Source organism: Dendrobates tinctorius, unplaced genomic scaffold (genome assembly GCF_039654945.1).
Source record: "Dendrobates tinctorius isolate UK_male_01 unplaced genomic scaffold, ASM3965494v1 ptg000065l, whole genome shotgun sequence".
Classification (NCBI taxonomy): Eukaryota; Metazoa; Chordata; class Amphibia; order Anura; family Dendrobatidae; genus Dendrobates; species Dendrobates tinctorius.
Window position 1 is genome coordinate 25,947,877 of NW_027361733.1, and position 22,763 is coordinate 25,970,639.

At 40.1% G+C, this 22,763-nt stretch overlaps 1 protein-coding gene across 1 annotated transcript in view; it reads right to left on the reverse strand.

Moving 5' to 3' along the window:
* The window catches only part of NSFL1C (NSFL1 cofactor), a 47,270-nt gene extending 27,043 nt beyond the window's left edge, over nt 1-20,227 (reverse strand). The window contains exons 1-2 of the mRNA XM_073580795.1: nt 20,007-20,227; nt 10,621-10,718 (exon numbers count right to left, since the gene is read on the reverse strand). Coding sequence (XP_073436896.1) covers nt 10,621-10,718; nt 20,007-20,111 — 203 coding nt within the window. The 5' untranslated portion in view covers nt 20,112-20,227. The remainder of the gene's footprint in view (nt 1-10,620; nt 10,719-20,006) is intronic.
* Between the last annotated feature and the right edge of the window lie 2,536 nt (nt 20,228-22,763).

The window sequence follows — 22,763 nt, forward strand, 5'->3', positions numbered from 1 at the left end:
TGGGGGTGAAGGGGTTAATACATGTGTGTTAAATATTATTAGTTATGGATTTATATATATGGAGTTGTATTCTTATATGTTCTGTACGGGACATTGCCTTCCATTGCATGTGCTATTTTAGCAAGTGGTAAATGTCAGCTCACTACATATTTAAGTTTAGCCTTGAGGTAAATGTCAAACTCCATATATACCGAGATCACGTGCTTCAAGAGACGTATATAATTCATGGCTAACTGTAGAGGTCGCTGTCTTCTTCCCTCATCATCATGAGATACAGACACGAAGATGTCGCCTGTGTTGGGCCATGACATGACATAACAGCTGGTATATTACTTGACGGCTATGTGAGAAGCCGAACTGAGACACAGCAGCCATTTGCTATTCAGGATCTCGGAGAGAAGAATACATGCTGCTTTGCTATGAATAATGGACAATCTCTCTTTCACTTATTTTTATTCACCTGTTTTTCTGTAATAACCTTTCTTTGATGGAAGAATCCAAATAAACCACTATATTTTTATCTGGTAACTAGTCCTGAGTATTTTACAGGATAAGCATTATTTTACATTGGAGAGGCAGCCAGATCTGAATTTTTGTACTTTTTTGCTGATTTCCCTCAACTTGCCCACAAGGGGGATTGAACTTTGCTCATATGTGCAAGTTGTCAGGAACTCCACTATTCACAAGAATCAGACGGAACCTAGACGTGAGGACTAAGAAGTGCCAGATAGATTGAGAAGTACTACAAGGGCCAAAAGTACCAGACGTAAGCCAGACGTGTGAAGACAGGAGCCCAGCGTTGTCCATCAAAGGAACAAGCTGAGACATTTCAAGGTAAGATAAAATGGATGTCATTAATTGTCTTGCTAAGCAGAGTAAATTGAAATTTAAGTCTGTAGACAATTCTAATTCAGAAGTTTTATGGTTAAGTTTATATGCCGAGTGTGAACTCGAGAATCAAAGGTTAGATTCTAAGTTTTTCAATAGAGAAAGAGAGAGATTAAAAAATATTCTACAGATGGTAGATATATTTCATAGATCTGTGTCAGAGAAATCCAAAAATGATTGTTGTGATGTTCTCGAGATTGGCTGTAAAGTTAGGGAGATTGACTGTAATCAAGTGTCTGTAGCGGCCATTGAAGGTGACCTTGCAGACGTGGAACAAGATGGAGAAGTAGGAGGAGACTTCAGAACTGACGTAGAGGACGTACAAGGGAAAGACGGACCACTAAAAATAGACGACTCACAGGCCAAAATCTGAAGGAAAGTAAGAAAAGCTTTGCTAGAGATATGCAAAATAATACCTGCATATGACAATACAATCCATGTTTGTAGAAACTCTGAGGTTTTTGAAAGTTGTGTTGATAAATTTGATTTATCTAACGAGGAGAAGAATCAGTTGTTCAAAATGTGGATCCCTGTAAATTTTGCTAGGAGATTGTCTTTAAAGTTATCTGGTGAAATACATGAGAATTTAACTGATAAAGACAGATTAAAAATTCTCATTTTTTGTTCATCAAATGAAAATCATCCAGATATTGATATTCTTCAAAAATTAAGGATTGGTCGGAAGGAATGTATTTTTACGTTCATGTCCATATATGAACGTTTGTATAGAATGCTGAGTGAGAATGTCAAAACACCGTCCCTCATAAGGAGTTTTGTAAGCAAATTTTGGTTTCTAAATCCTGCATCTCGTGTTATTGCATCACAAAAAGATTCTTTGTTTGAATGTGCGCAATCCCTTGATTTTGCCAGAAAACACGAGAATCGTGAGAGGAAAGTAAATTGTGCTAATTTTGTAAAGACAGGCAGAGTAAAATCTTATCAGAAGCTTGTATTAGCAAAACCTTCTAAAATGAGTTTTCCCCAAAATCAAATATATGAAGAACAAAGGAAATCACATGTTTGTTATAAGCCATATGGAATGATGCAAAGGAACACCGAAAAGACACAAATTGAATTAAGAAAAATGATGAGTTTTGATCTTCTTTCTGTAACCAAGATGGCCGAATTTGACAGACAGAAACAGGTGGTGAGTGACATCATGGCTTGTAAACTGAATACTCTGCTCCAAGAATCTATCAGCTTTAAAATGGCAAGAACCTTTCAGGATATTTTTTGCAGAGAAATAAGTATGGGTTTAGGAATTGGCTAGAAAAAGTAATTATATATATATTTTGTGTAACAGTGTTATACAATTAGTGAGTTATATGTAATTATTTTATAGAGTATAATCCTGTAGTTTTATGGTTTGTGGATATATACATAGTCATACAGTATATATAGAGTGTTTGTAGAAGTAGAAATAGTAGAACTGTATTTTTTAATGAAAATTAAAATCTACATCAGTAATAATATTTAGAATTATGAATATGATATTAACCTTATTTTTTATGTTTCCTTAGAATTTTCATTTCAAAGCAGGACTTAATCGGGAAAAATTCTCTTCCAAGGATTTATGCCTTTATGACACAGGAAGTTGCAATAATTGCATGATTTTATATATCTAACCCTTAAAAGGAAATAACTAACTGCATTTTAAAATATGTTCTGTGTGTGTGCCTTCACTGCATGGTTCGAATGACAACCACAGCAGGTGAAATTTGAAACTTGTTCTAATAATACAAGTATACCAGTATACTATGTCCCTGTTCCTTAGGGAAAGAATTTTTAAGGGGGTCTCAACTTTTGCAAACCAATGGAATTTTTTTTTTCCAGGCCTAAATGTCAAGTATAGCTATACAACATATATTTATGTCATGTGGAGGAATATTCAAAGAAATATTAAGACTAAATTGAAATAGTTTACAATGCATTGATAATTAGGATAATTTGGGTTAAAATACGTGTATTCATCACACCTTCGTATGTGAGGTATTTGGTTTAAACTTAAATATGTGACACAGTCTGAGTGACAGTGACTGAGTGTATGAGCAGCTGCTTAGGAGTAATGTGATACGTTTGTATGAGGCCTCAGGATTCTGAATGAGAGGAAAAAAAAAAAAACCCCAAAGCTTTTATCTTTAGGAGAAATATGCAGATCAGTTAAATTATTAGAATATTAGGATATATAATGAAATATTATCTATACAACATATATTTCTGTATTTCTATAGTAATTATTTCTTGATTTAGTTAATTGTGGATAAGTGCAAAGTGCAATCGCACATCAAAATGGTTTATGCAAATTAATTTTTCCAAAGGATAATTTTATGATATTCAAATTAATTTTAATGGTTACACATCTTCAGACAAATAATGGTATAAGCAAGTATAATATTTACACAATTTATAAATTAATTCTTTTTAATTTTGGTTTTGATAAATGAATTATTTCATAGAACAATATTTTTTGGTATTAAGGGGGAAAATATGTTTTTGATCCTGACTACATCATCACATTTGATTAATACCTCTTCTTCACACATTTTAATAGGAAAAAATATTAATAAGGTACAATGGTATAAGTATTATAATAATAATAATAATAATAATTTTTATTTATATAGCGCCAACATATTCCGCAGCACTTTACAATTAAGCGGGGACATGTACAGACAATAAATTCAATACAAGTTAAGACAATTCAAACAATGACATTAGGAGTGAGGTCCCTGCTCGCAAGCTTACAATCTACAAGGAAATGGGGGGACACAGTAGGTGAGAAATGCTTGTTAATTCAGGTCTGGCAATTATAATAGGGATTTTCATATAAAGCTGCATGATCCGGTCATCAGCCCGTGTGTTTAAGCGCAATAGACAAGTATCAAGTGCAGTTATCATGTGCATGAAGGGTGTGGAGACAGATGAATAGTAGGGTGCAGATTCAGAATAATATTTGGAAGGAGGGAACAGGGCAAAGTTAGCTTGCTGAGTAGTTGATGTGATAGGCTTCTTTGAAGAGATGGGTTTTCAAAGCGCGCTTGAATAGGTCAGGGCTAGGTATCAGTCTGATCGTCTGGGGAAGTGCATTCCAGAGAGCTGGAGCAGCACGAGAGAAGTCTTGGAGACGGAGGTGCGAGGTTCGGATTACGGGGGATGTTAGTCTTAGGTCATTTGTAGAACGGAGGGCACGTGTAGGGCGATAGACAGAGATGAGAGAGGAGATATAAGGCGGTGCAGAACAGTGGAGAGCTTTGTGGGTGAGAGAGATGAGTTTATACTGGACCCTGTAGCGAATAGGTAGCCAGTGAAATGACTGGCATTTGTATTGTATTGGGTATAATAACAAGTATTATAAAGAGTCATTTCTTTACACTAAGAGGAATTACATGCAAAGTTGCATAATTTGAATATTTTGGTAACACAAGTTTATGACCATTATGAAATAATCCAGATCATGGAAATATTAAGGGTATATGTTACTGAAGACATAACTACTCTGCATCAACATAAAGGCCTTATTCTTATTTTTATTCTTATTTTTCATTATTTTTAATTCTTTCACCAATATTTAGTAAAGTAATATCTACTGAGAATATTGCTTCATTAAATATAGCAATTATATGGTTCTATTACTAAGGAAATGTTTCACTTCTGAGTTATATGCAACAATTCTTTTATTCATTCATTCGCTCACTCATATATTCTTATTTTGGTTCATGGCTATACATTCCTACATATTATTAGTATAATAAATATATTCCTTATTAATAAAGATGAAAACACTGGTTACATAAAACACAGTGACACCTATGGGTTGAAAAAGGTAATTACACCTAAGACATAAAAAAAATGTTCTATCACATGAAAAAAATATGGATAATAATGTATTATCACTTATTATTGGTTTATTATTTCAAACATTGAAATCCATATACAGTACAAATTCTGATAATAATTATATGGATATTACTGATTGCTATGGTACGCTGTGATATTATAGGATAGGAAAATTACCAGATTTGGTATAGAATAGGGAATGAAGACTTCAAGCAAGATATTGAAATTATGTTAATAAAGACTTTTCACATTTCTAAACTTCATTGATTCTTATCAGTTGCAAGAAGAAGAATGCCGCGATCCAGAAGTCCCAGAAGGTAACAAAGCTATGATTACTGAGTAATAGACTGTGTTAATTACAAATGCAGTATCCACCACTGACAGTCACAAGTGCAGTATCCACCACTGACGGTCACGATTAAAGTGTCTAACCTGACAACCAGAGGACGATGATCCTATGATGCTGAGATGAACTGTGTTATCACGTTCTTATCAAGTTCCAGAGGTTTTCAATCACCTGAAAAGCTTTGATGAAGGCTGGTGAACAATGAAGGTAATTAACCCTGACATATGTCCTGTGCATTAGGACAAGGACTGGTTATGGTGCTATGTTTAGCAAGGAAGAGTCATTTTAACCCTTGCTTTGCTGACCAAAGACGTCACACCTGTTCAAAGACCAGTGCCGGAGGATTCCAGAATATCCAAGGCGAGCCAATGTAAGCCCAGGTTTTTAAAGGTGACACTGCACAGATATTAAAGCTGCATTTCATCTATAGACTTTGTTTCTTATCAACATTTGAATTTATGGACTTTGATTTGATACACAACACAATTTCTACAACATCTATATGCTATAGAAAAACTGTGTTTTTAAAAGAACCAAGAAGAAGACAGAAGACATCAAAATGAAGACCAGATGACATCAAATGATGACTGGACCTGAGATGCTTCAATTTAGACTTAGGGAAGTATAATTATACATATTTTATATGAATATTGTTCACGGCTTACCATAACATGAATTCACATCAATTATGTCATTGAGTACTTATAACGGTAATCTGATATTATTGTTATTGATATTAAATTATTTTGTCAAAGAAGAAGAAAAGAAAAAAAGATCTTGTTATATTTGAGGGTTCCAATTAATGTCTGTCTCCCTCAAAAGGGGGAATTGTTAAATATTATTAGTTATGGATTTATATATATGGAGTTGTATTCTTATATGTTCTGTACGGGACATTGCCTTCCATTGCATGTGCTATTTTAGCAAGTGGTAAATGTCAGCTCACTACATATTTAAGTTTAGCCTTGAGGTAAATGTCAAACTCCATATATACCGAGATCACGTGCTTCAAGAGACGTATATAATTCATGGCTAACTGTAGAGGTCGCTGTCTTCTTCCCTCACCATCATGAGAGACAGACACGAAGATGTCGCCTGTGTTGGGCCATGACATGACATAACAGCTGGTATATTACTTGACGGCTATGTGAGAAGCCGAACTGAGACACAGCAGCCATTTGCTATTCAGGATCTCGGAGAGAAGAAGAATACATGCTGCTTTGCTATGAATAATGGACAATCTCTCTTTCACTTATTTTTATTCACCTGTTTTTCTGTAATAACCTTTCTTTGATGGAAGAATCCAAATAAACCACTATATTTTTATCTGGTAACTAGTCCTGAGTATTTTACAGGATAAGCATTATTTTACAATGTGGAATTGTATAATTAACAAAAAAGTGTGAAACAACTGAAAATATGTCTTATATTCTAGGTTCTTCAAAGTAGCCACCTTTTGCTTTGATTACTGCTTTGCACACTCTTGGCATTCTCTTGATGAGCTTCAAGAGGTAGTCACCGGATATGGTTTTCACTTCACAGGTGTGCCCTGTCAGGTTTAATAAGTGGGATTTCTTGCCTTATAAATGGGGTTGGGACCATCAGTTGTGTTGTGCAGAAGTCTGGTGGATACACAGCTGATAGTCCTACTGAATAGACTGTTAGAATTTGTATTAAGACAAGAAAAAAGCAGCTAAGAAAAACGAGTGGCCATCATTAATGATGGCCACTTGTTTTTCTTAGAATTTGTATTATGGCAAGAAAAAAGCAGCTAACAGTCTATTCAGTAGGACTATCAGCTGTGTATCCACCAGACTTCTGCACAACACAACTGATGGTCCCAACCCTATTTATAAGGCAAGATATCCCACTGATTAAACCTGACAGGGCACACCTGTGAAGTAAAAACCCATTTCCGGTGACTACCTCTTGAAGCTCATCAAGAGAATGCCAAGAGGGTCCAAAGCAGTAATCAAAGCAAAAGGTGGAATATAAGAGATTTTCAGTTGTTTCACACTATTTTGTTAATTATATAATTCCACATGTATTAATTCATAGTTTTGATGCCTTCAGAGTGAATCTACAATTTTCAAAGTCATGAAAATAAAGAAAACTATTTGAATGAGAAGGTGTGTCCAAACTTTTGGTCTGTACTGTATATAACGCAGCCCCCGCAGAGCAGTGTGTATTATAATATCAGTGTGAGGCGTTATATATATTATAGCGCCTCACACTGAGTGCGAACGGGTGCGGGTGTCAGCTCTATGTGAGAGCTGAAACTCTGCAGCAACACCCACGATCGGTGCTAACCACTCTGATGCCGCTGTCAATAGTGACAGCAGCATCAAGGAGCATTGCCAAGGGAGGGGGCTCCCTATCTGCTCCCATCAGCACAACGTGATGCGATCAAGTTGTGCCAATGGTCTCCACGGTGACCCTGAGCTGCAAGATGGCCACAGGATCCTTCAGGAAAGGTGGCCTGTGAGCGGCTAAGAGCCTGTCAGAAACTGCTCTGCAGTGCAAAAGCATTGTAGAGTATCAGATCAGCAATCTGTCAGTGTAAGGATGATGTCTCATAGTGGGACAATGTAAAAAAAAAAAAAAAAAGATATTAAGTCACTTCAAATATGATGTGGTCCCTAAAAATAAAAAAATGGTGTTGTAAAAATGAGAAATTGCTGACCTTTTTAACAAAAAAAAAAAAAATTGTTTAAAAAAATGGTGCTGATGTGAAAGTAGACATGTGGGAATTATTAATAACTAATTTGTGTGACATGACTGATTTAAGGGCATAAAAACTAAAAGTTTGAAAATTGCACAATTTTCGCCAAACTTCAGATTTTATCATAATCAAACATAAGTTATATGAAAGAAATTTTACCACTATCATAAAGTATAATGTCTCAGAATCAGTGGGATCCATTGAACCGTTCTAGAGTTATTACCTCTATATGACAGAAAATACCCAAACTGACACCATTCTAAAACCTGCACCCCTCAAGGTGCTCAAAACCACATTCAAGAAGTTTATTAACCCTTCAAGTGCTTTACAAAAACTGAAGCAATATAGAAGGAAAAATTGAACATTTAACTTTTTTCCACTAATAATTTACTTTAGACCTAAACTTTTCTATTTTCCCCAAGGGTAACAAGAGAAAATGGACCCTGCAAAAAATAGTTGTGCAATTCCTCCCGAGTACGCAGATACCTCGTATGTGGGGGAAATCCACTGTTTGTGCGCACAGCATGGCTCAAAAGGGAAGGAGCACCACTTAATGTTTTGAATGCAAAATTGGCTGGAATGGATGGCGGGCACCATGTCGTGTTTGGAGAGCCCCTGATGTACCTAGGCAGTGGAAACCACACCCCTCAAGGATTTTATCCAGGATTAGGGTGTGTGCATACGCTGCGGATTCTGCCGCGGATCCACAGCAGATTTGGCCCTGCGGATGCCAGCAGTTTCTGCTGCGTTGTACAGTACCACTATAGTAAATCTAAAATAGAAAACGCAGTGCAGACGTTGCAGATTTTTCAGCGCAGATTTAAATCCGCAGCATGTCAATTCTTTGTGCGGATTCCGCAGCGGTTTGCCACCTGCTCCATCAGGGCTGTGGAGTCGGAGTCGGTGCTCATTTTGGTGGAGTCGGAGTCGAAGTTGGAGTCGGTATAAAATGGAGCGACTCCGACTCCTAAAATATATAATAAATTGGGTACAGTAATTCAATGCAGGATGTGCTGAATATTTTTTCATAGGAGTTTGGGGAAAGTTATGAAATGTCCTATAAATGGCTGTTCTATTCCTGATCTAAGGCTACATTCACACACAGCGTTTTTCCTGTGTTTTTTGAGGATACATTTTTCAGCTGCAAAAGCTGATCTTTTTAAAAAACCGCATCACCTGAAAGGTTTTTGAGCTCATAGATAATGTTTTCAATAGCAAAAGCAGATTAGAAATCTGCTCTATCTATCCATATATGTCAATCCATATCGTATCTGTACCAAAAAGAATGAAAACCGGGTAGTACACCAATATATATTCTGTTCTATCTAAATGTCTTGATTATTGTATCATAGAAATGATTAAATGTCTGAGGTTCACATTGTACTACAATAAATTTTTCACTTAAATATAAGCAATATGTGTGGGAGTCGGAGTCGGAGTTGGAGTCGGTGTAAGGTAAATTGAGGAGTCGGAGTCGCAGGTTTGGCTTACCGACTCCACAGCCCTGTGCTCCATGACAGGTGTCAAACCGCAGGGGAAAACCGCAGGCTAATCCGCAGGTCATTGGACATGCAGATTTTGACAATTCTGTGCGGAAAAATCCGCAGCAGAATCTGCAATGTGTGCACACCCTTACAGTGACCATTTTGAACCCACAGGTATGATACAGAATGTGACAACATTAGATTGTCACATTGAATGTGTCACCAGTAGTGTTGAGCGCAAGTGCTCGCCACTCCAGTTTGCATTGTGTTCTCAGGTATGCACCAAACATCACAGATGCTCAAGTGCCCGCCCCTCATGTTTCATGACTGTTGACACCCACAAAAAAAAAAAAAAACCAAACAAAAAAAAAACCATGTAGGGATCCGCGATACTCCGTGCACCCAATGCAAACGCGAGAGCACTTGCTCTCCACACTAGCTGTCATATTGTCATCATTTTTTATTTACTCTTGCATTCTCCCAAATTATAATTTCAACCAAACCCCAACTGCAATGAATGGAAAAAAAATTTTTTTAGTTTATAATTTTTTTCTCTAACTAAGGGGGTGACCATGGAGGATATTTGATTGTTTTTTTTAATCACCGTTATAGGGTCTATCACAGTGATCAAAAGGAACTAATAGGAAGAACTCACTATTGTTGCCAGGTACCGGCCAGCAGATCTCGGCGCGTGTGCCATTTTTTTCCAGGAAAATGACACGGCTGGCCGGCTGGGGACGTAGCAGGAGGGTCCAGGGATGGCAGAGGTATCAGGGGGACCCCACTTCTCCCTTCTCCGATATGCTAGAGCATATCGGAGAGATAAAAGTCTGATTTAAAATTAATTTTTTTTTTATTGATTGCCGTTATTCAGTGAATAACGACGATCACGTGATGGGGACCGTAAAAACCATCCCTGATCATATACTCCAGGGTCTCGACTACCCCTGGTAGCCGAAACTGCAGAGATTTTCCGATACTGGGGGGCACTATACTCCTATTTCTCAGCGCCGTTAAAATGCCAATACCCTGCTTGAAAAGAAGATCACACACATTTTTGTCCTGTACAAGATTTTTAGCCCTATTACCCATTTGTTATACGGCTAGGGTGACACGATTGGACTCAGGACAGTGCTCAAGACCTCTTTACGAAATGTACAAGTTTCAATTTTATTATTCTTTCTGCCATCAGAACCAAATACAAAGAAAAAAAAAAAAAAAAAAAAAAAAAAACACAGTATTTTTATTTTAAGAAAGTTCAAAAACTTAAATAAAATTGCTAATGCATCCCATGTATCAGTGATGTTTATTGATAGGAAGCATGTCATTGTCAGGGCACTTACCTGGGTCCCGAACCACGTGAAGTGGAACCTTGGGGAGGCTGTGGAAGTGTCACTATGTCGTCATCTCCTCCATCCTCATAGAAACTGGCCAGAGCTAGCTGGAAAGAGGAGAAAATCAAATAGGTTTTTTTTCCTATACCAAAACATTTCTGATACTTAGAAGGGCTTGGGTATTTTATGAATTACACCGCCCCTGTACTTGTTCTATAATATACTGGACAGTATTAGACGATCAGCTAAGTTAAGGTGAACTACAAATCCCATTGCCCTGCACTGTCAACACTCTGATCTTTTGCAAGCACTAAAGAGGCAACGACTGTCAATTTCAGAAACAATGCAAGTCCTTTTGAGAGGGACATATAGCAGTGCGGCTACGCTTGCTGACATCAAGATTTTAATCTGCAGCTATGTCAAAACACAAAAAATGAAATGAATTGCTTTGTGCACAAACAAGCAGAGCTACAGTTTAAAGCATGGAGGAGGAGCAGCCCAAGTCTCTGATGTAACTAGGGATGGATTTCAAACTTCCCCAAACTGCTACAGATAATGGATCTAAGGCCACATTCACACCTTCAGTATTTGGTCAGTATTTGTAAGCCAAAACTAGGAGTGGTCTGATAATAGATCCCTCTATATTTATCACCCACTCCTGGTTTTGGCTTACAAATACGGATGTAAAATACTTACTAAATACTGAGCGTGGCCTAAGCAGGCATTACCAACACTGCAGGTAAATATTCCACAGCCAAATTGGCTCAGAGACGAAAATAGTTGAACTTAACTAATTGTGTGGTGCTGAAAACGAATATGATGCTTAAATTTGCCAATTGGCTCTAATTATCAAGATCCACAGAAGGTTGTAATTACTTATGACACCAATCATGCAGGTTATATAAAAATTGTATCTTTATTATTTCATTATTGCATTGTTAGTGGCTAGTCTATCCTAACATCAAAGGGTGATCAATCAAAAAACGCCAACTAAGCTCACATGACGTAATCCTAACTACAGCTGCGTCACCTACTTTTATAAATGCTCTCTGTGTAAGGTATACAGTTTGACAAATTTCTTAGCATATTGATATGTTTCCATATGATTTTTCCAGATATGCCTCGTTCTTGCATTAACAAAGATTTGTTTTTGCTAGATATGCAGAAGAGTCACTTTTGCGACACAAAGGCGAAACTTTACCACCATGATAAGGAAAGCGTTCAACTTGTATTTTGGCTACAGAATAGAAGATCATGACAACAGTTGGGCTCCACACATATGCGGAAATAGATGTGCATCACGTCTAACCCAATGGTTGCATAGCAAGAGGCCATCTGTGCCTTTTGAAGTCCCAGTGATCTGGAGTCAACCGATCACACTACCAATTGAAATTTCTGCATGGTACCTCCCCCACATCATTAGAACAGGAGTTTCAAAGAAGAAGTGGACTTTACAGAATCCAAACATTCTATCTGCAATACGCCCAGTACCACATACAGGAGAACTGCCTGCTCCAAAAGCACCAGAAACATTTTCAGTCGAGTCAAGCGAAGAAGATGAAGGCACTTGGTGTCATGTAGCTTCTTCCTCTCACGACCCAGACTTTCTGTCAGCAACCTCAAGTGATCCACACCTTATAACACATAGTGAAATGAATGATATTGTTAGAGATTTGAATATGTCCAAGAGTAAGGCTGAGCGCTTAGTGTTCAGGCTACCACAGTGGAATCTCTTAGCAAGTAATAGAATCGCAGAGTTGGAAGGGACCTCCTGGGCCATCTGGTCCAACCCCCTGCTCAAAGCAGGATTCGCTAAATCATCCCAGTCAGATGTCTGTCCAGCCTCTGTTTGAAGACATCCATTGAAGGAGAACTCACCACTTCTCGTGGCAGCTTGTTCCACTCATTGATCACTCTGTCAAAAAGTTTTTTCTAACATCTAATCTGTGCCTCCTCCCATTCAGTTTCATCCCATTGCTTCTAGTCTTTCCTTGTGCAAATGAGAATAAAGTTGATCCTTCTACAATGTGACAGCCCTTTAGATATTTGTAGACAGCTATTAAGTCTCCTCTCAGTCTTCTCTTTTGCAAACTAAACATTCCCAAATCATGCAACCTTTCCTCATAAGACAGGGTTTGCAGACCGGTCACCAGTCTGGTCGCTCTTTTCTGAACTTGCTCCAGTTTGTTGATGTCTTTGTTAAAATGTGGTGCCCAAAACTGGACACAATATTCCAGATGAGGTCTGACCAAAGAGGAGTAGAGGGAAATAATGACTTCACATGATCTAGACTGTATGCTTCTGTTAATACATCCTAGAATTGCATTTGCCTTTTTTGCTGCTGCATCACACTGTTGACTCATATTCAGTCTGTGATCTATTAGTATACCCAAGTCTTTTTCACATGTGCTGTTGCTTAGCCCTATTCCTCCCATTCTGTACATGCTTTTTTTCATTTTTATTGCCCAGATGTAGTACTTTGCATTTTTCCCCTGTTAAAAACCCATTCTGTTAGTTGCTGCCCACTGCTCCAGTTTATTTATATCTTTTTTGAATCCTCTCTCTCTCTTCTCTAGTATTAGCTATCCCTCCTAGCTTTGTGTCATCAGCAAATTTAATCAGTTTACCCTCAATTCCTTCATCTAAATCGTTGATAAAGATGTTGAACAATACAGGGCCCAGGACAGAGCCCTGTGGTACCCCCCACTTGAGACATTCTTCCAACTGGATGTGCAGCCATTTACGACCACTCTTTGGGTCCGATCACTAAGCCAGTTATGAATCCACCTAACAGTTGCCTTGTCCATTCCATACTTAGTCATTTTTTCAATAAGGATTGTATGAGATACTTTGTCAAATGCTTTGCTGAAGTCAAGATATACTATATCTACAGCATTTCCTTGATCCACCCAATCAGTGATTCCATCATAGAAGGAAATTAAGTTAGTCTGACGTGACTTATTAGTTACAAACCCATGCTGACTCTGTTTAATCACTTCATTCTTATCCAGGTACTGACATACATGTTGTTTAATAATTTGCTCAAAAATCTTTCCTGGTATAGAAGTCAGACTCACCGGCCTCTAGTTGCCTGGGTCCACCTTCTTCCCCTCTTTGAAGATAGGAACAACATTTGCTCTTCTCCAGTCTTCTGGGACTTCTCCTGTTCTCCAAGAATTTTCAAACATTATGGAGAGGAGTTCAAAAATTTCTTCTGCTGCTATCTCCTTCAGTACTCTGGGGTGTAATTCATCTGGACCTGGAGACTTGAATTCATTTAGGTTAGCTAAGTGTTTCCTCACTATATTTCTGTTTATAGATATCTTGGATTCTTCTATTCCCTTAATAGGACAGTGAAGAACAGTTGATGTTACATTTCCTTTCTGAGAGAAAACAGATGCAAAATAGGAATTTAAAAGTTCGGCCTTCTCAACATCCTGTCTTACCATTTCATCATTTTCATCCTGTAAAAATCCTATAGCATCTTTGACTTTTCTTTTACTTTTGACTTTTTTACTTAAATCCTTTATTATTGCTTTTGACATCTCCTGCAAGCCTCAATTCATTGTCAGCTTTAGATAATCTGATTTGTGCCCTGCAGACAGCATTATATTCTTCTTTAGAAATGCCTCCCTCTTTCCATTTTATAAACATTTTTTTCTTCCTTTTTAGCATGTGCTTAAGTTCTGTGTTCATCCATCCTGGCTTCCTTAAATGCTTCCTATTCTTCCCTCTTTTCGGAATTGTTAACAATTGTGCTTTGAGAATTTCATTTTTCAAGATTTCCCATCCTTCCTGGACATTTTTGTCTTTAAGGATATCCAGCCATTGGATCCCTCCAATTCTCTTTCTGAATCCCTTAAAATCTGCCTTTCTGAAATCTAACCTTGACGTTTGAGTCTTCACAGGTCTTTCTCCTCTAGTTATCCAAAATTCTAAAATAGCATGGTCGCTATACCTCCTAAGGTCCCGGCCACTTTTACCTCCTCAACCATTTCCTCCCTGTTTATAAGGATTAGATCCAAGGTAGCAGTTCCCCTTGTTTTCTCCCCTACCTTTTGGAAGATAAAGTTGTCAGCAAGAGAGGATAAGAATTTCCTTGACCTGTTAGTTTTGCCTGAGAGAGAGTCCCAAGAAATGTCTGGATAGTTGAAATCTCCCATGACAACTGTCATTTTTTGGAGAACTTGGCCATTTGATGCATAAAGAGTTCATCCATATCTTCAGCTTGCACAGGCGGCCAGTAGTAAATGCCTACAATGGTGTCCTTTCCATTGTTCTGTCCTTGTATTCTTACCCAAACAGTTTCCACAGAACTCCCAGTCTCTGAAGCTTCAATCTCTGTGCAGATATACGCGTTTCTAACATACAATGCGACACCTCCTCATCGTTTATCAAGTCTGTTTCTTGCAAATAAGTTGTATCCTTCTAGTCTTGTATTCCAATCATGTGTATTGTCCCACCAAGTTTCAGTGATTCCAATGACATATTTCTTTTCCTGTGTTAGTAGTTCCAATTCCCCTTGTTTGTTGCCCATGCTTTGTGCATTAGTATAGAAACATTTTAGTTTGTGACTGGTTTCTCTTTCTCCAATATTTGTATTAATTAGATTCTTTTGTCTTTGTTCTTCCTTTCCACTTCTAATAGCAGAGTTCTCAATAGCATTTGTCAGGTGTATGGCTTTTTCTGGCCTTTTGCTTCCCTTCCCGCATTGTTGTAGTTTAAAGCTCTCCTTATGAGTGTAGCAAGGCGACTTCCAAATACATGTTTTCCAGTCTTCGTAAGGTGCACCCCATCTCTAGCAAGTAGTCCATCGTATAGGTAATTCACTCCGTCATCCATAAATCCAAATAGTTGCTGACGGCATCATCGACGTAGCCAGTTGTTCACCTGCAGAATCTTATTCCATCTCCTTGTTCCATGGCCATCCACTGGGAGGATGGAAGAGAAGACTATCTGCGCTCCCAGTTCTTTCACTTTCTTGCCTAAGTCTTCAAAGTCTCTGCAGATGGTTTCCAGGTCGTTTCTTGCGGTGTCATTTGTCCCCACATGTAGTAGCAGGAATGGGTAGTCATCTGTAGGTCTGAAGAGTCCTGATATCCTGTCAGACACATCTTTAATTTTTGCACCTGGAAGACAGCACATTTCTCTTGAAGTTATATCCGGTCTGCAGATAGCGGCCTCTGTTCCTCTCAACAGGGAATCCCCCATGACCACCACTCTCCATTTCTTCTTCACAACGTTTTTCTTTCTCCATCCAGGAGGACTCTGAAGGCGTACAAGGTTGCCGTTTGTGGGCAAAGTCTTATCCTCATGTATTTCTTCATCGTTTTCCTGCGTGAGAGCCTGGTACTGGTTTCTGAGCAGTATGGGTGCTGACTGCCTCCTGATCCTCCTGCTTCTCTGGGTCACATGTCTCCATTCCTCTGTTTCTTCAGGTGCACTTCGAATTTCTTCTCTTTCTGTAACATGAAGAGATAATTCTGCTCTGTCTAAGAACTCTTCACCTTCCTTAATGATCTTCAACGTAGCTAACCTCTCTTCGAGATTTTGCAGCTTTTCCTCGAACAGGGACACAAGCTTGCATTTGTGGCATGTGAAGTTTGGCTTTTCCACTGGTAAGTCTGTGAACATGTAGCAAGAAATGCAGCTCACCAAATGGCTTCTGGCCTCTTCCATATTGAGATTTCTTAAAAACAATGAAAGATGAGCCAAAATTTGCGCGCCTATCGGCGCGCGGTTTTCCGATTTCCTCTTTTCAGTTGCAACGGCCCAAACCCAGTGATAGTTGAGCTCGCGGAGACTCTTCACTTATCCCAGAAAGCACTGGGAATATGCAAATGATCTCCTCAAGACTCTTCTCCTGGTTTTGTTGTTCGAATTTCTTTGTTCCGCAACTGTGATAAAGATCTTGTCCAATATTTCTGTAGCGCTGTCGTCCCTGCACACTGCCCCTGGGCAGAGAAGCCAACTCACTCACCGCCTCGGCCCTCATTCCGCACCTCCTCTTCCTCCTCCGATGCTGCCCTGGGTATGCGCAGATCCAGGGCACTGTGCTTAGGGAGCACGCGCTCCCTCAGAGAGCAGGGCATGCAGTTTTTGTTATTTAATCTTTATTTTCAGTTTTGTGTTAATTATATTCTCATGCCCTAAGCGGGGTTCATGTAAACTGTGTTCCAAATTATTATGCAAAAAGAGTTTAGGAGTGATAAGGTTAGAATTTCTTTGTCATTTAAACTCATTGATGGTGATGTGTGTCAGGGCTCTTTATATCACTGAAAGCAATTGCAGATACCTGTGCAAATTAGTTTGGCAGGTGTGTCCAAATTAAGGCAAGACTACTTAAGAAGGCTGTTCCACATTATTAAGCAGCCTACATTTTTTGCCAAAATGGGAAAGAAAAAAAGATGTGTCGGCTGCTGAGAAGCAACAAATTGTGGAGTATTTAGGTCAAGGCATAACTACAATCAACATTGCCAAGACACTTCATCGTGAACATCGCACAATCAAGAAGTATGTAGCTGATTCCCAGCACACGTGTGCGTGCTGGTAAGGAAAAACTGAGGACTCTTTCCAACAGGCAATTGCGTCAGGTTAAAAGAGCAGCTGCAAAAATGCCTTGTCATAGCAGCAGACAAGTTTCTGAAGCTGCTGGTGCCTCCAACGTCCCCCGAACAACAAGATGCAGGGTCCTTAAGAGGTTTGCAGCTGTGCGTAAGCCATCCTGTCGACCACCTCTATCCACTGCACACAAGCAGAAACGGCTCCAGTGGGCCAAACGATACATGAAGACTGACTTCCAAACTGTTTTGTTCACTGATGAGTGCCGTGCAACGCTCGATGGTCCAGATGGATGGAGTGGAGGATGGCTTGTTGATGGACACTCCATGAAAACACGGCTAAGGCGCCAACAAGGAGGAGGTCGAGTAATGTTTTGGGCTGGAATCATGGGGAGAGATTGTCGGCCCCTTTAGGATCCCTGAAGGGGTAAAGATGAACTCCATAATCTATGTGGAGTTTCTAAAACAGCACTTCCAGCCATGTTTCAAGAGGAAGAACCGTGCTTTCCGCAGCAAGATCATTTTCATGCATAATAATGCACCGTCTCATGCTGCAAATAACACATCTGCATCTCTGGCTGCTATGGGCATAAAAGAGGACAAACTTATGGTGTGGCCACCATCTTCCCCTGACTTCAACCCCATTGAGAACCTCTGGAGCATCATCAAAAAGGAGTGTCTATGAAGGCAGGAGGCAGTTCACATCTAAGCAACAGCTCTGGGAGGGTATTCTGTCCACATGCAAAACAATTGAAGCACAAACCATCCAAAAACTGACAAATTCAATGGACGAGAGAGTTCAGAAGCTTCTTTCCAACAAGGGGTCCTATGTGCAAATGTAACATCACCGAGAATAAAGTTTTGACTTGAAAACTGTTTGATTTCATTTTGTAATAAGCTGATAATGCTTATAATTTCACCATTTTTTTGTTCAAAATAAAAAGGTTGAAAACTCTGCTGTGCATAATAATTTGGAACATGCATTTTGAGTGTTTATTATTTGTAAAAATATACTGTTTGCATAGGCAGTTTGTTCAAAAACATTGCAATTATACTAGAATATTAGATGACTGGAAAATAACAATGACTGCAATTCATATAGGTAATTTAGAGAAAATATGAGGAAATATTGCATAATAATTTGGAACACAGTGTATGTGGTGCTCAGATTAGATATTCATAATGCAGACTGCTAACAGGTCACCGCTCTGCCTTCTAGTTTACATAATGAATATGCACTCTCTTATCGGTTAGTGCCTATTATCTTCCTGTGTTTCACGGGAAAGAAAAAAAAAAAAAAATCACCATCAATATGGCGCCGTCGGGTGCGCCTGCACATTAGCAACTATCGCGTTCCGACAGATGCTACTGCGCAAGCAACCAAAAAAAAAATTTATACGGCAACAAAATGGCGCAGTAGCATATCTCGGTATACGATAGATGCTACTGCGCATGCGCCGCCTCTGGCGCCATTTTGACATAGTGTACATTTTTTTTTTGACTGCAGCAACAAGGAGCCGGCGGCAGCGCTTGCGCAGTAGCATCTAACGGTACACGATAGATGCTAATGTGCAGGCGCACCCGACGGCGCCATATTGATGGTGATTTTTTTTCCCTTTGAAACACAGGAAAATAATAGACACTAACCGATAAGAGAAAGTGTGCAGGCGCTGCCATTTTGATTACACGAGCATATCATTAGCACAAAACTGAAAATTAAGATTAAGAACAACAAGACGATTTCAGCAACCAAGGTATCATTTTATAAAGTATAATGGTGCTGACCTGACACTGTGTGTAGGTTACTAAGCACAGTTCTGCTGAAAGGTTTCCTTTAAAGGCGACTTCCATTACTTTGAACCAAATAGGCTAACTTTCGGATAGAAGCCAACACCTAAGGGGAGAAGTTTACTTTACATAGAATTTGGATACTCATTCCTTGCTGTGGTTGGGAACGGATCCTTCCATGGTGCAGTGAGTATCGGATCATCCTGTTTTACAACTCTGTGTCCATAGCCTCTTATCCTCTTGCCACCTGCCAATGTTTACCACCGAGCCCGGGTGTGGTGCTTAGTGACAGCTGGCAGGCAGGTGACATCTGGTTCTCTTGTACAAAGTTCCTTAACTTATTTTTCATCTTTATTTCAACATTTTCAAAGTTTATATTTGCACTCTGTGAATGGGAACGCTTCTGTTACATTCTGAATTCTGGACAACCCTGGGGCTTTTTTTTTGGCTAGATATTCCTCTGAGATATCCAGCCTGATACATTGTTAGGAACAATCCAGATAGGAGAGATTTATGCAGTTGATCTGCTAGGTACAACTGTGACGGACCCTCAGCTGTGAGACGTATTGCACAGGTTCTTAGCTGGCTCGTTTCCATCCACAGACAGGTTCCTACATCTTTATTATCACTGATTGATGGGACATAGTTCTTTCCGCAGTGACGGTGCTGATTCAGCAAAATGTGGCCAATTTTCCTCAATTTCACAGTGCACATAATTCTTATGAACTGTCACTAAGTGGTGAGAGCTACACTGTAAAAATCCCCCTTTAACTAACTATAAAGGGGTGGAACTACAACTCCCAGCATGCTTTACAATTGAAAATAATGCAAAAGTATGATGGGTCTTGTAGTCCAACAGAGATGCCTAGATGGAGGTTTATCTGGGGCAGTGACAGTGGGACTAAAAGTGATAGGAGGGGAGGGGCCGTGGATCGGTCTCGGGTGGGTCAGGTAGATGACAGTGCGTTCTCCTCCCAGGGTGTTCACACTTCTCTACCCTACGTTCGCGCCTTTCCTCCCTTTTTCCCAACCTCCGCCCCACGGTACCTGCAAGTCCCAGCCGGCGGACTCGAGAAAAAAGCGCGCTCTCTCCTCCTCCGAGCCGGTCACCGACACAAACTCTCCCACCGCTTCCTCCTGCTGAGCCGCCATCTTATTGTGCAGCAACAATGACGGCCCCCGGAAACTTGGCCCCAGCGCTCAACGTTCCCAGGGCGACGGCGTGTGTCCCTGCGTAACCTTTCCCCCCGGAAAACTCAGATGAGCACCCCTCTGTAGCTGCGGTATCCAGACTGTGGCTCCTAAGCTGTCACGTCGGTACATTTACCAGTATTGACATACCAGGCATGCTGGGACTTGTAGTTCATAACATCTAAGGGAGTCACCGACTGAGAACTGCTGTATAGTATTAGTGGTATTACTGATATTGGCGGGAATCCCCCAGTATCAGTGCACAACATACTGAAAAAAGGGTCAGAAACGCAATTCCGCCATTTTGGGGGTTTTAGGTATTACAGTGTTCACTGTACTGTAAGGCTGTGTGCCCACGTTGCTTTTTTTAAGCGTTCCCGCAGTGCTTTTAGACGCACGTTTCTGCCGGGGAAACGCTTAAGAAAAGCATCCCATGTAATCATAATGGAATCCGCACATGTGCTAATGGTGCGTTTTTTTTGCCCTTCGGAAACGCTTAGCAGAAAAAAATGCAACATTCATTAATTTTGCGGAAATGTGTGTGTTTCCGCATACATACAATTGTATTGCAAAAACGCTTAGGAAAATGCTTAACAAAAGCGTCAAAAACGCTTACAAAAGCGCGTCATAAAACGCCTGCGGTTTCCCGGGAAGAGGGTGTGCGTTTCCGCTCAGGAATATTCTGCTTCAAAAGCGCAACGTGGGCACATAGCCTAAAAATGATTTGGTAACATAATTCCTCAGGTCAGTGCGGATTCGGCGATACCCATCTTGTATAGTTTTTTTATTATTTGGTTTGTATGGCCATTTTCCAAGACCCCATTGCTTTGCTCTGTAAATGGCCAGTGTGAGGGCTCGTGTTCAATGTCCAGAGCCGCAGTTCTTAGGCCACATTCACACCTTCAGTATTTGGTCAGTGGTGACACAAGGCTGAAGTTGGTTTCTAACTCGTCAGTTTCTTATTTGACAGTTTTTTCTTTTCTGTTTTTTTTTTTAGGTTTAACAAAAAAAAAATAAGCATCACAATAATAACATGCAATGTAGCGAGGCGCCCTGATGTGAATACACTTAAAGGGAATCTGTCATTAATTTTTTCGCCTATCAGCTGCGGCAACCGGCGTCAGGGGCTTATCTACAGCATTCTGTAATGCATTCTGTAATGCTGTAGATAAGCCCCCGATGTAACCTAAAAGATAAGAAAAATGAGTGATATTATACTTACCCAGGGGCGGTCCGGGTTCGGTTCGGGTCCAGAGGGAGTCACGGTCCGGCACCTCCCATCTTGCAGTGATGACGTCCTCTTCATTCCTGGTTGTCGTGGCTCAGGCGCAGGCGCACTGCTCTGCCCTGTTGAGGGCAGAGCAGATTACTGCAGTGCGCAGGCGCCGGAAGAGGCCCTGCGCACTGCAGGTCTCTGCTCTGCCCTCAACAGGGCAGAGCAATGCGCCAGAGCCGCAATGGCCAGGAATGAAGAGGACGTCATCACTGCAAGATGGGAGGCGCCGGACCGACCGCGACACCCTCCGGACCTGGACGCCCATGGGTGAGTATATTCTAACTCCTTTTTCTTATCTTTCAGGGTACGTCGGGGGCTTATCTACAGCATTACAGAATGCTGTAGATAAGCCCCTGATGCCGGTTGCCGCAGCTGATAGGCGAAAAAATTAATGACAGATTCCCTTTAAAAACAACTACAAAAATTATAAAACTGGCTCAAAAATGGGCATCAAAGTGGGCACCGAAGGCCGTTAATGAAAGGGTTAAATGACTTTGGGCCACTGATGGCACACTATAAATACACAGATAGTGATGCTCCGCATCAAACCAGGACCCTCCAGCCTGGCCCAAATGGGTTCTGGGCATCAGAATTGGCATCAAAGTGGGCAAACAGCCAATTTTCACAGATTTGAATAAGTGATGTTTTTAAGGGGTTAAATGACTTTGAGCCACTGATCTCACACTAATAATACACAGATAGTGATGCCACGCATCAAACCCAGGTCCCTCTAGCCCGGCCCAAATTGGTTCTGGGCGTCAGAATTGACATCAAAGTGGGCACATAGATGATTTTTACAGATTTGGATAAGTAACTGATGTTTTTAAGGGGTTAAATGAGTTTGGGCCACTGATGTCACATTAAGAATATACAGATAGTGATGCCCCACATCATCCTCAGGTCCCTCTAGCCTGGCCCAAATGGGTTCTGGGCATCAGAATTGGCATCAAAGTGGGCAAACAGCTCTTTTTCACAGATTTGAATAAGTGACTGATATTTTTAAGGGGTTAAATGACTTGGGCCACTGATCACGCACAAAGAATACATATTGTTGGCACCCCTCGTTTAATAACAGAAAAACCCACACTGGTGACGGAAATAACTTGAATCTGACAAAAGTAATAATAAATAAAAAATCTATGAAAATGAACAAATGAAAGTCAGACATTGCGTTTCAACCATGCTTTCCCAGTGTTTGCAGTCTGATATCAGTGGCCCAAAATCATTTAACCCTTTCATTAACATCCTTCGATGCCCGCTTTGATGCCCATTTTTGTGCCAGTTTTATAATTTTTGTAGCTGATTTTAAGTGTATTCACATCAGGGCGCCTCGCTGC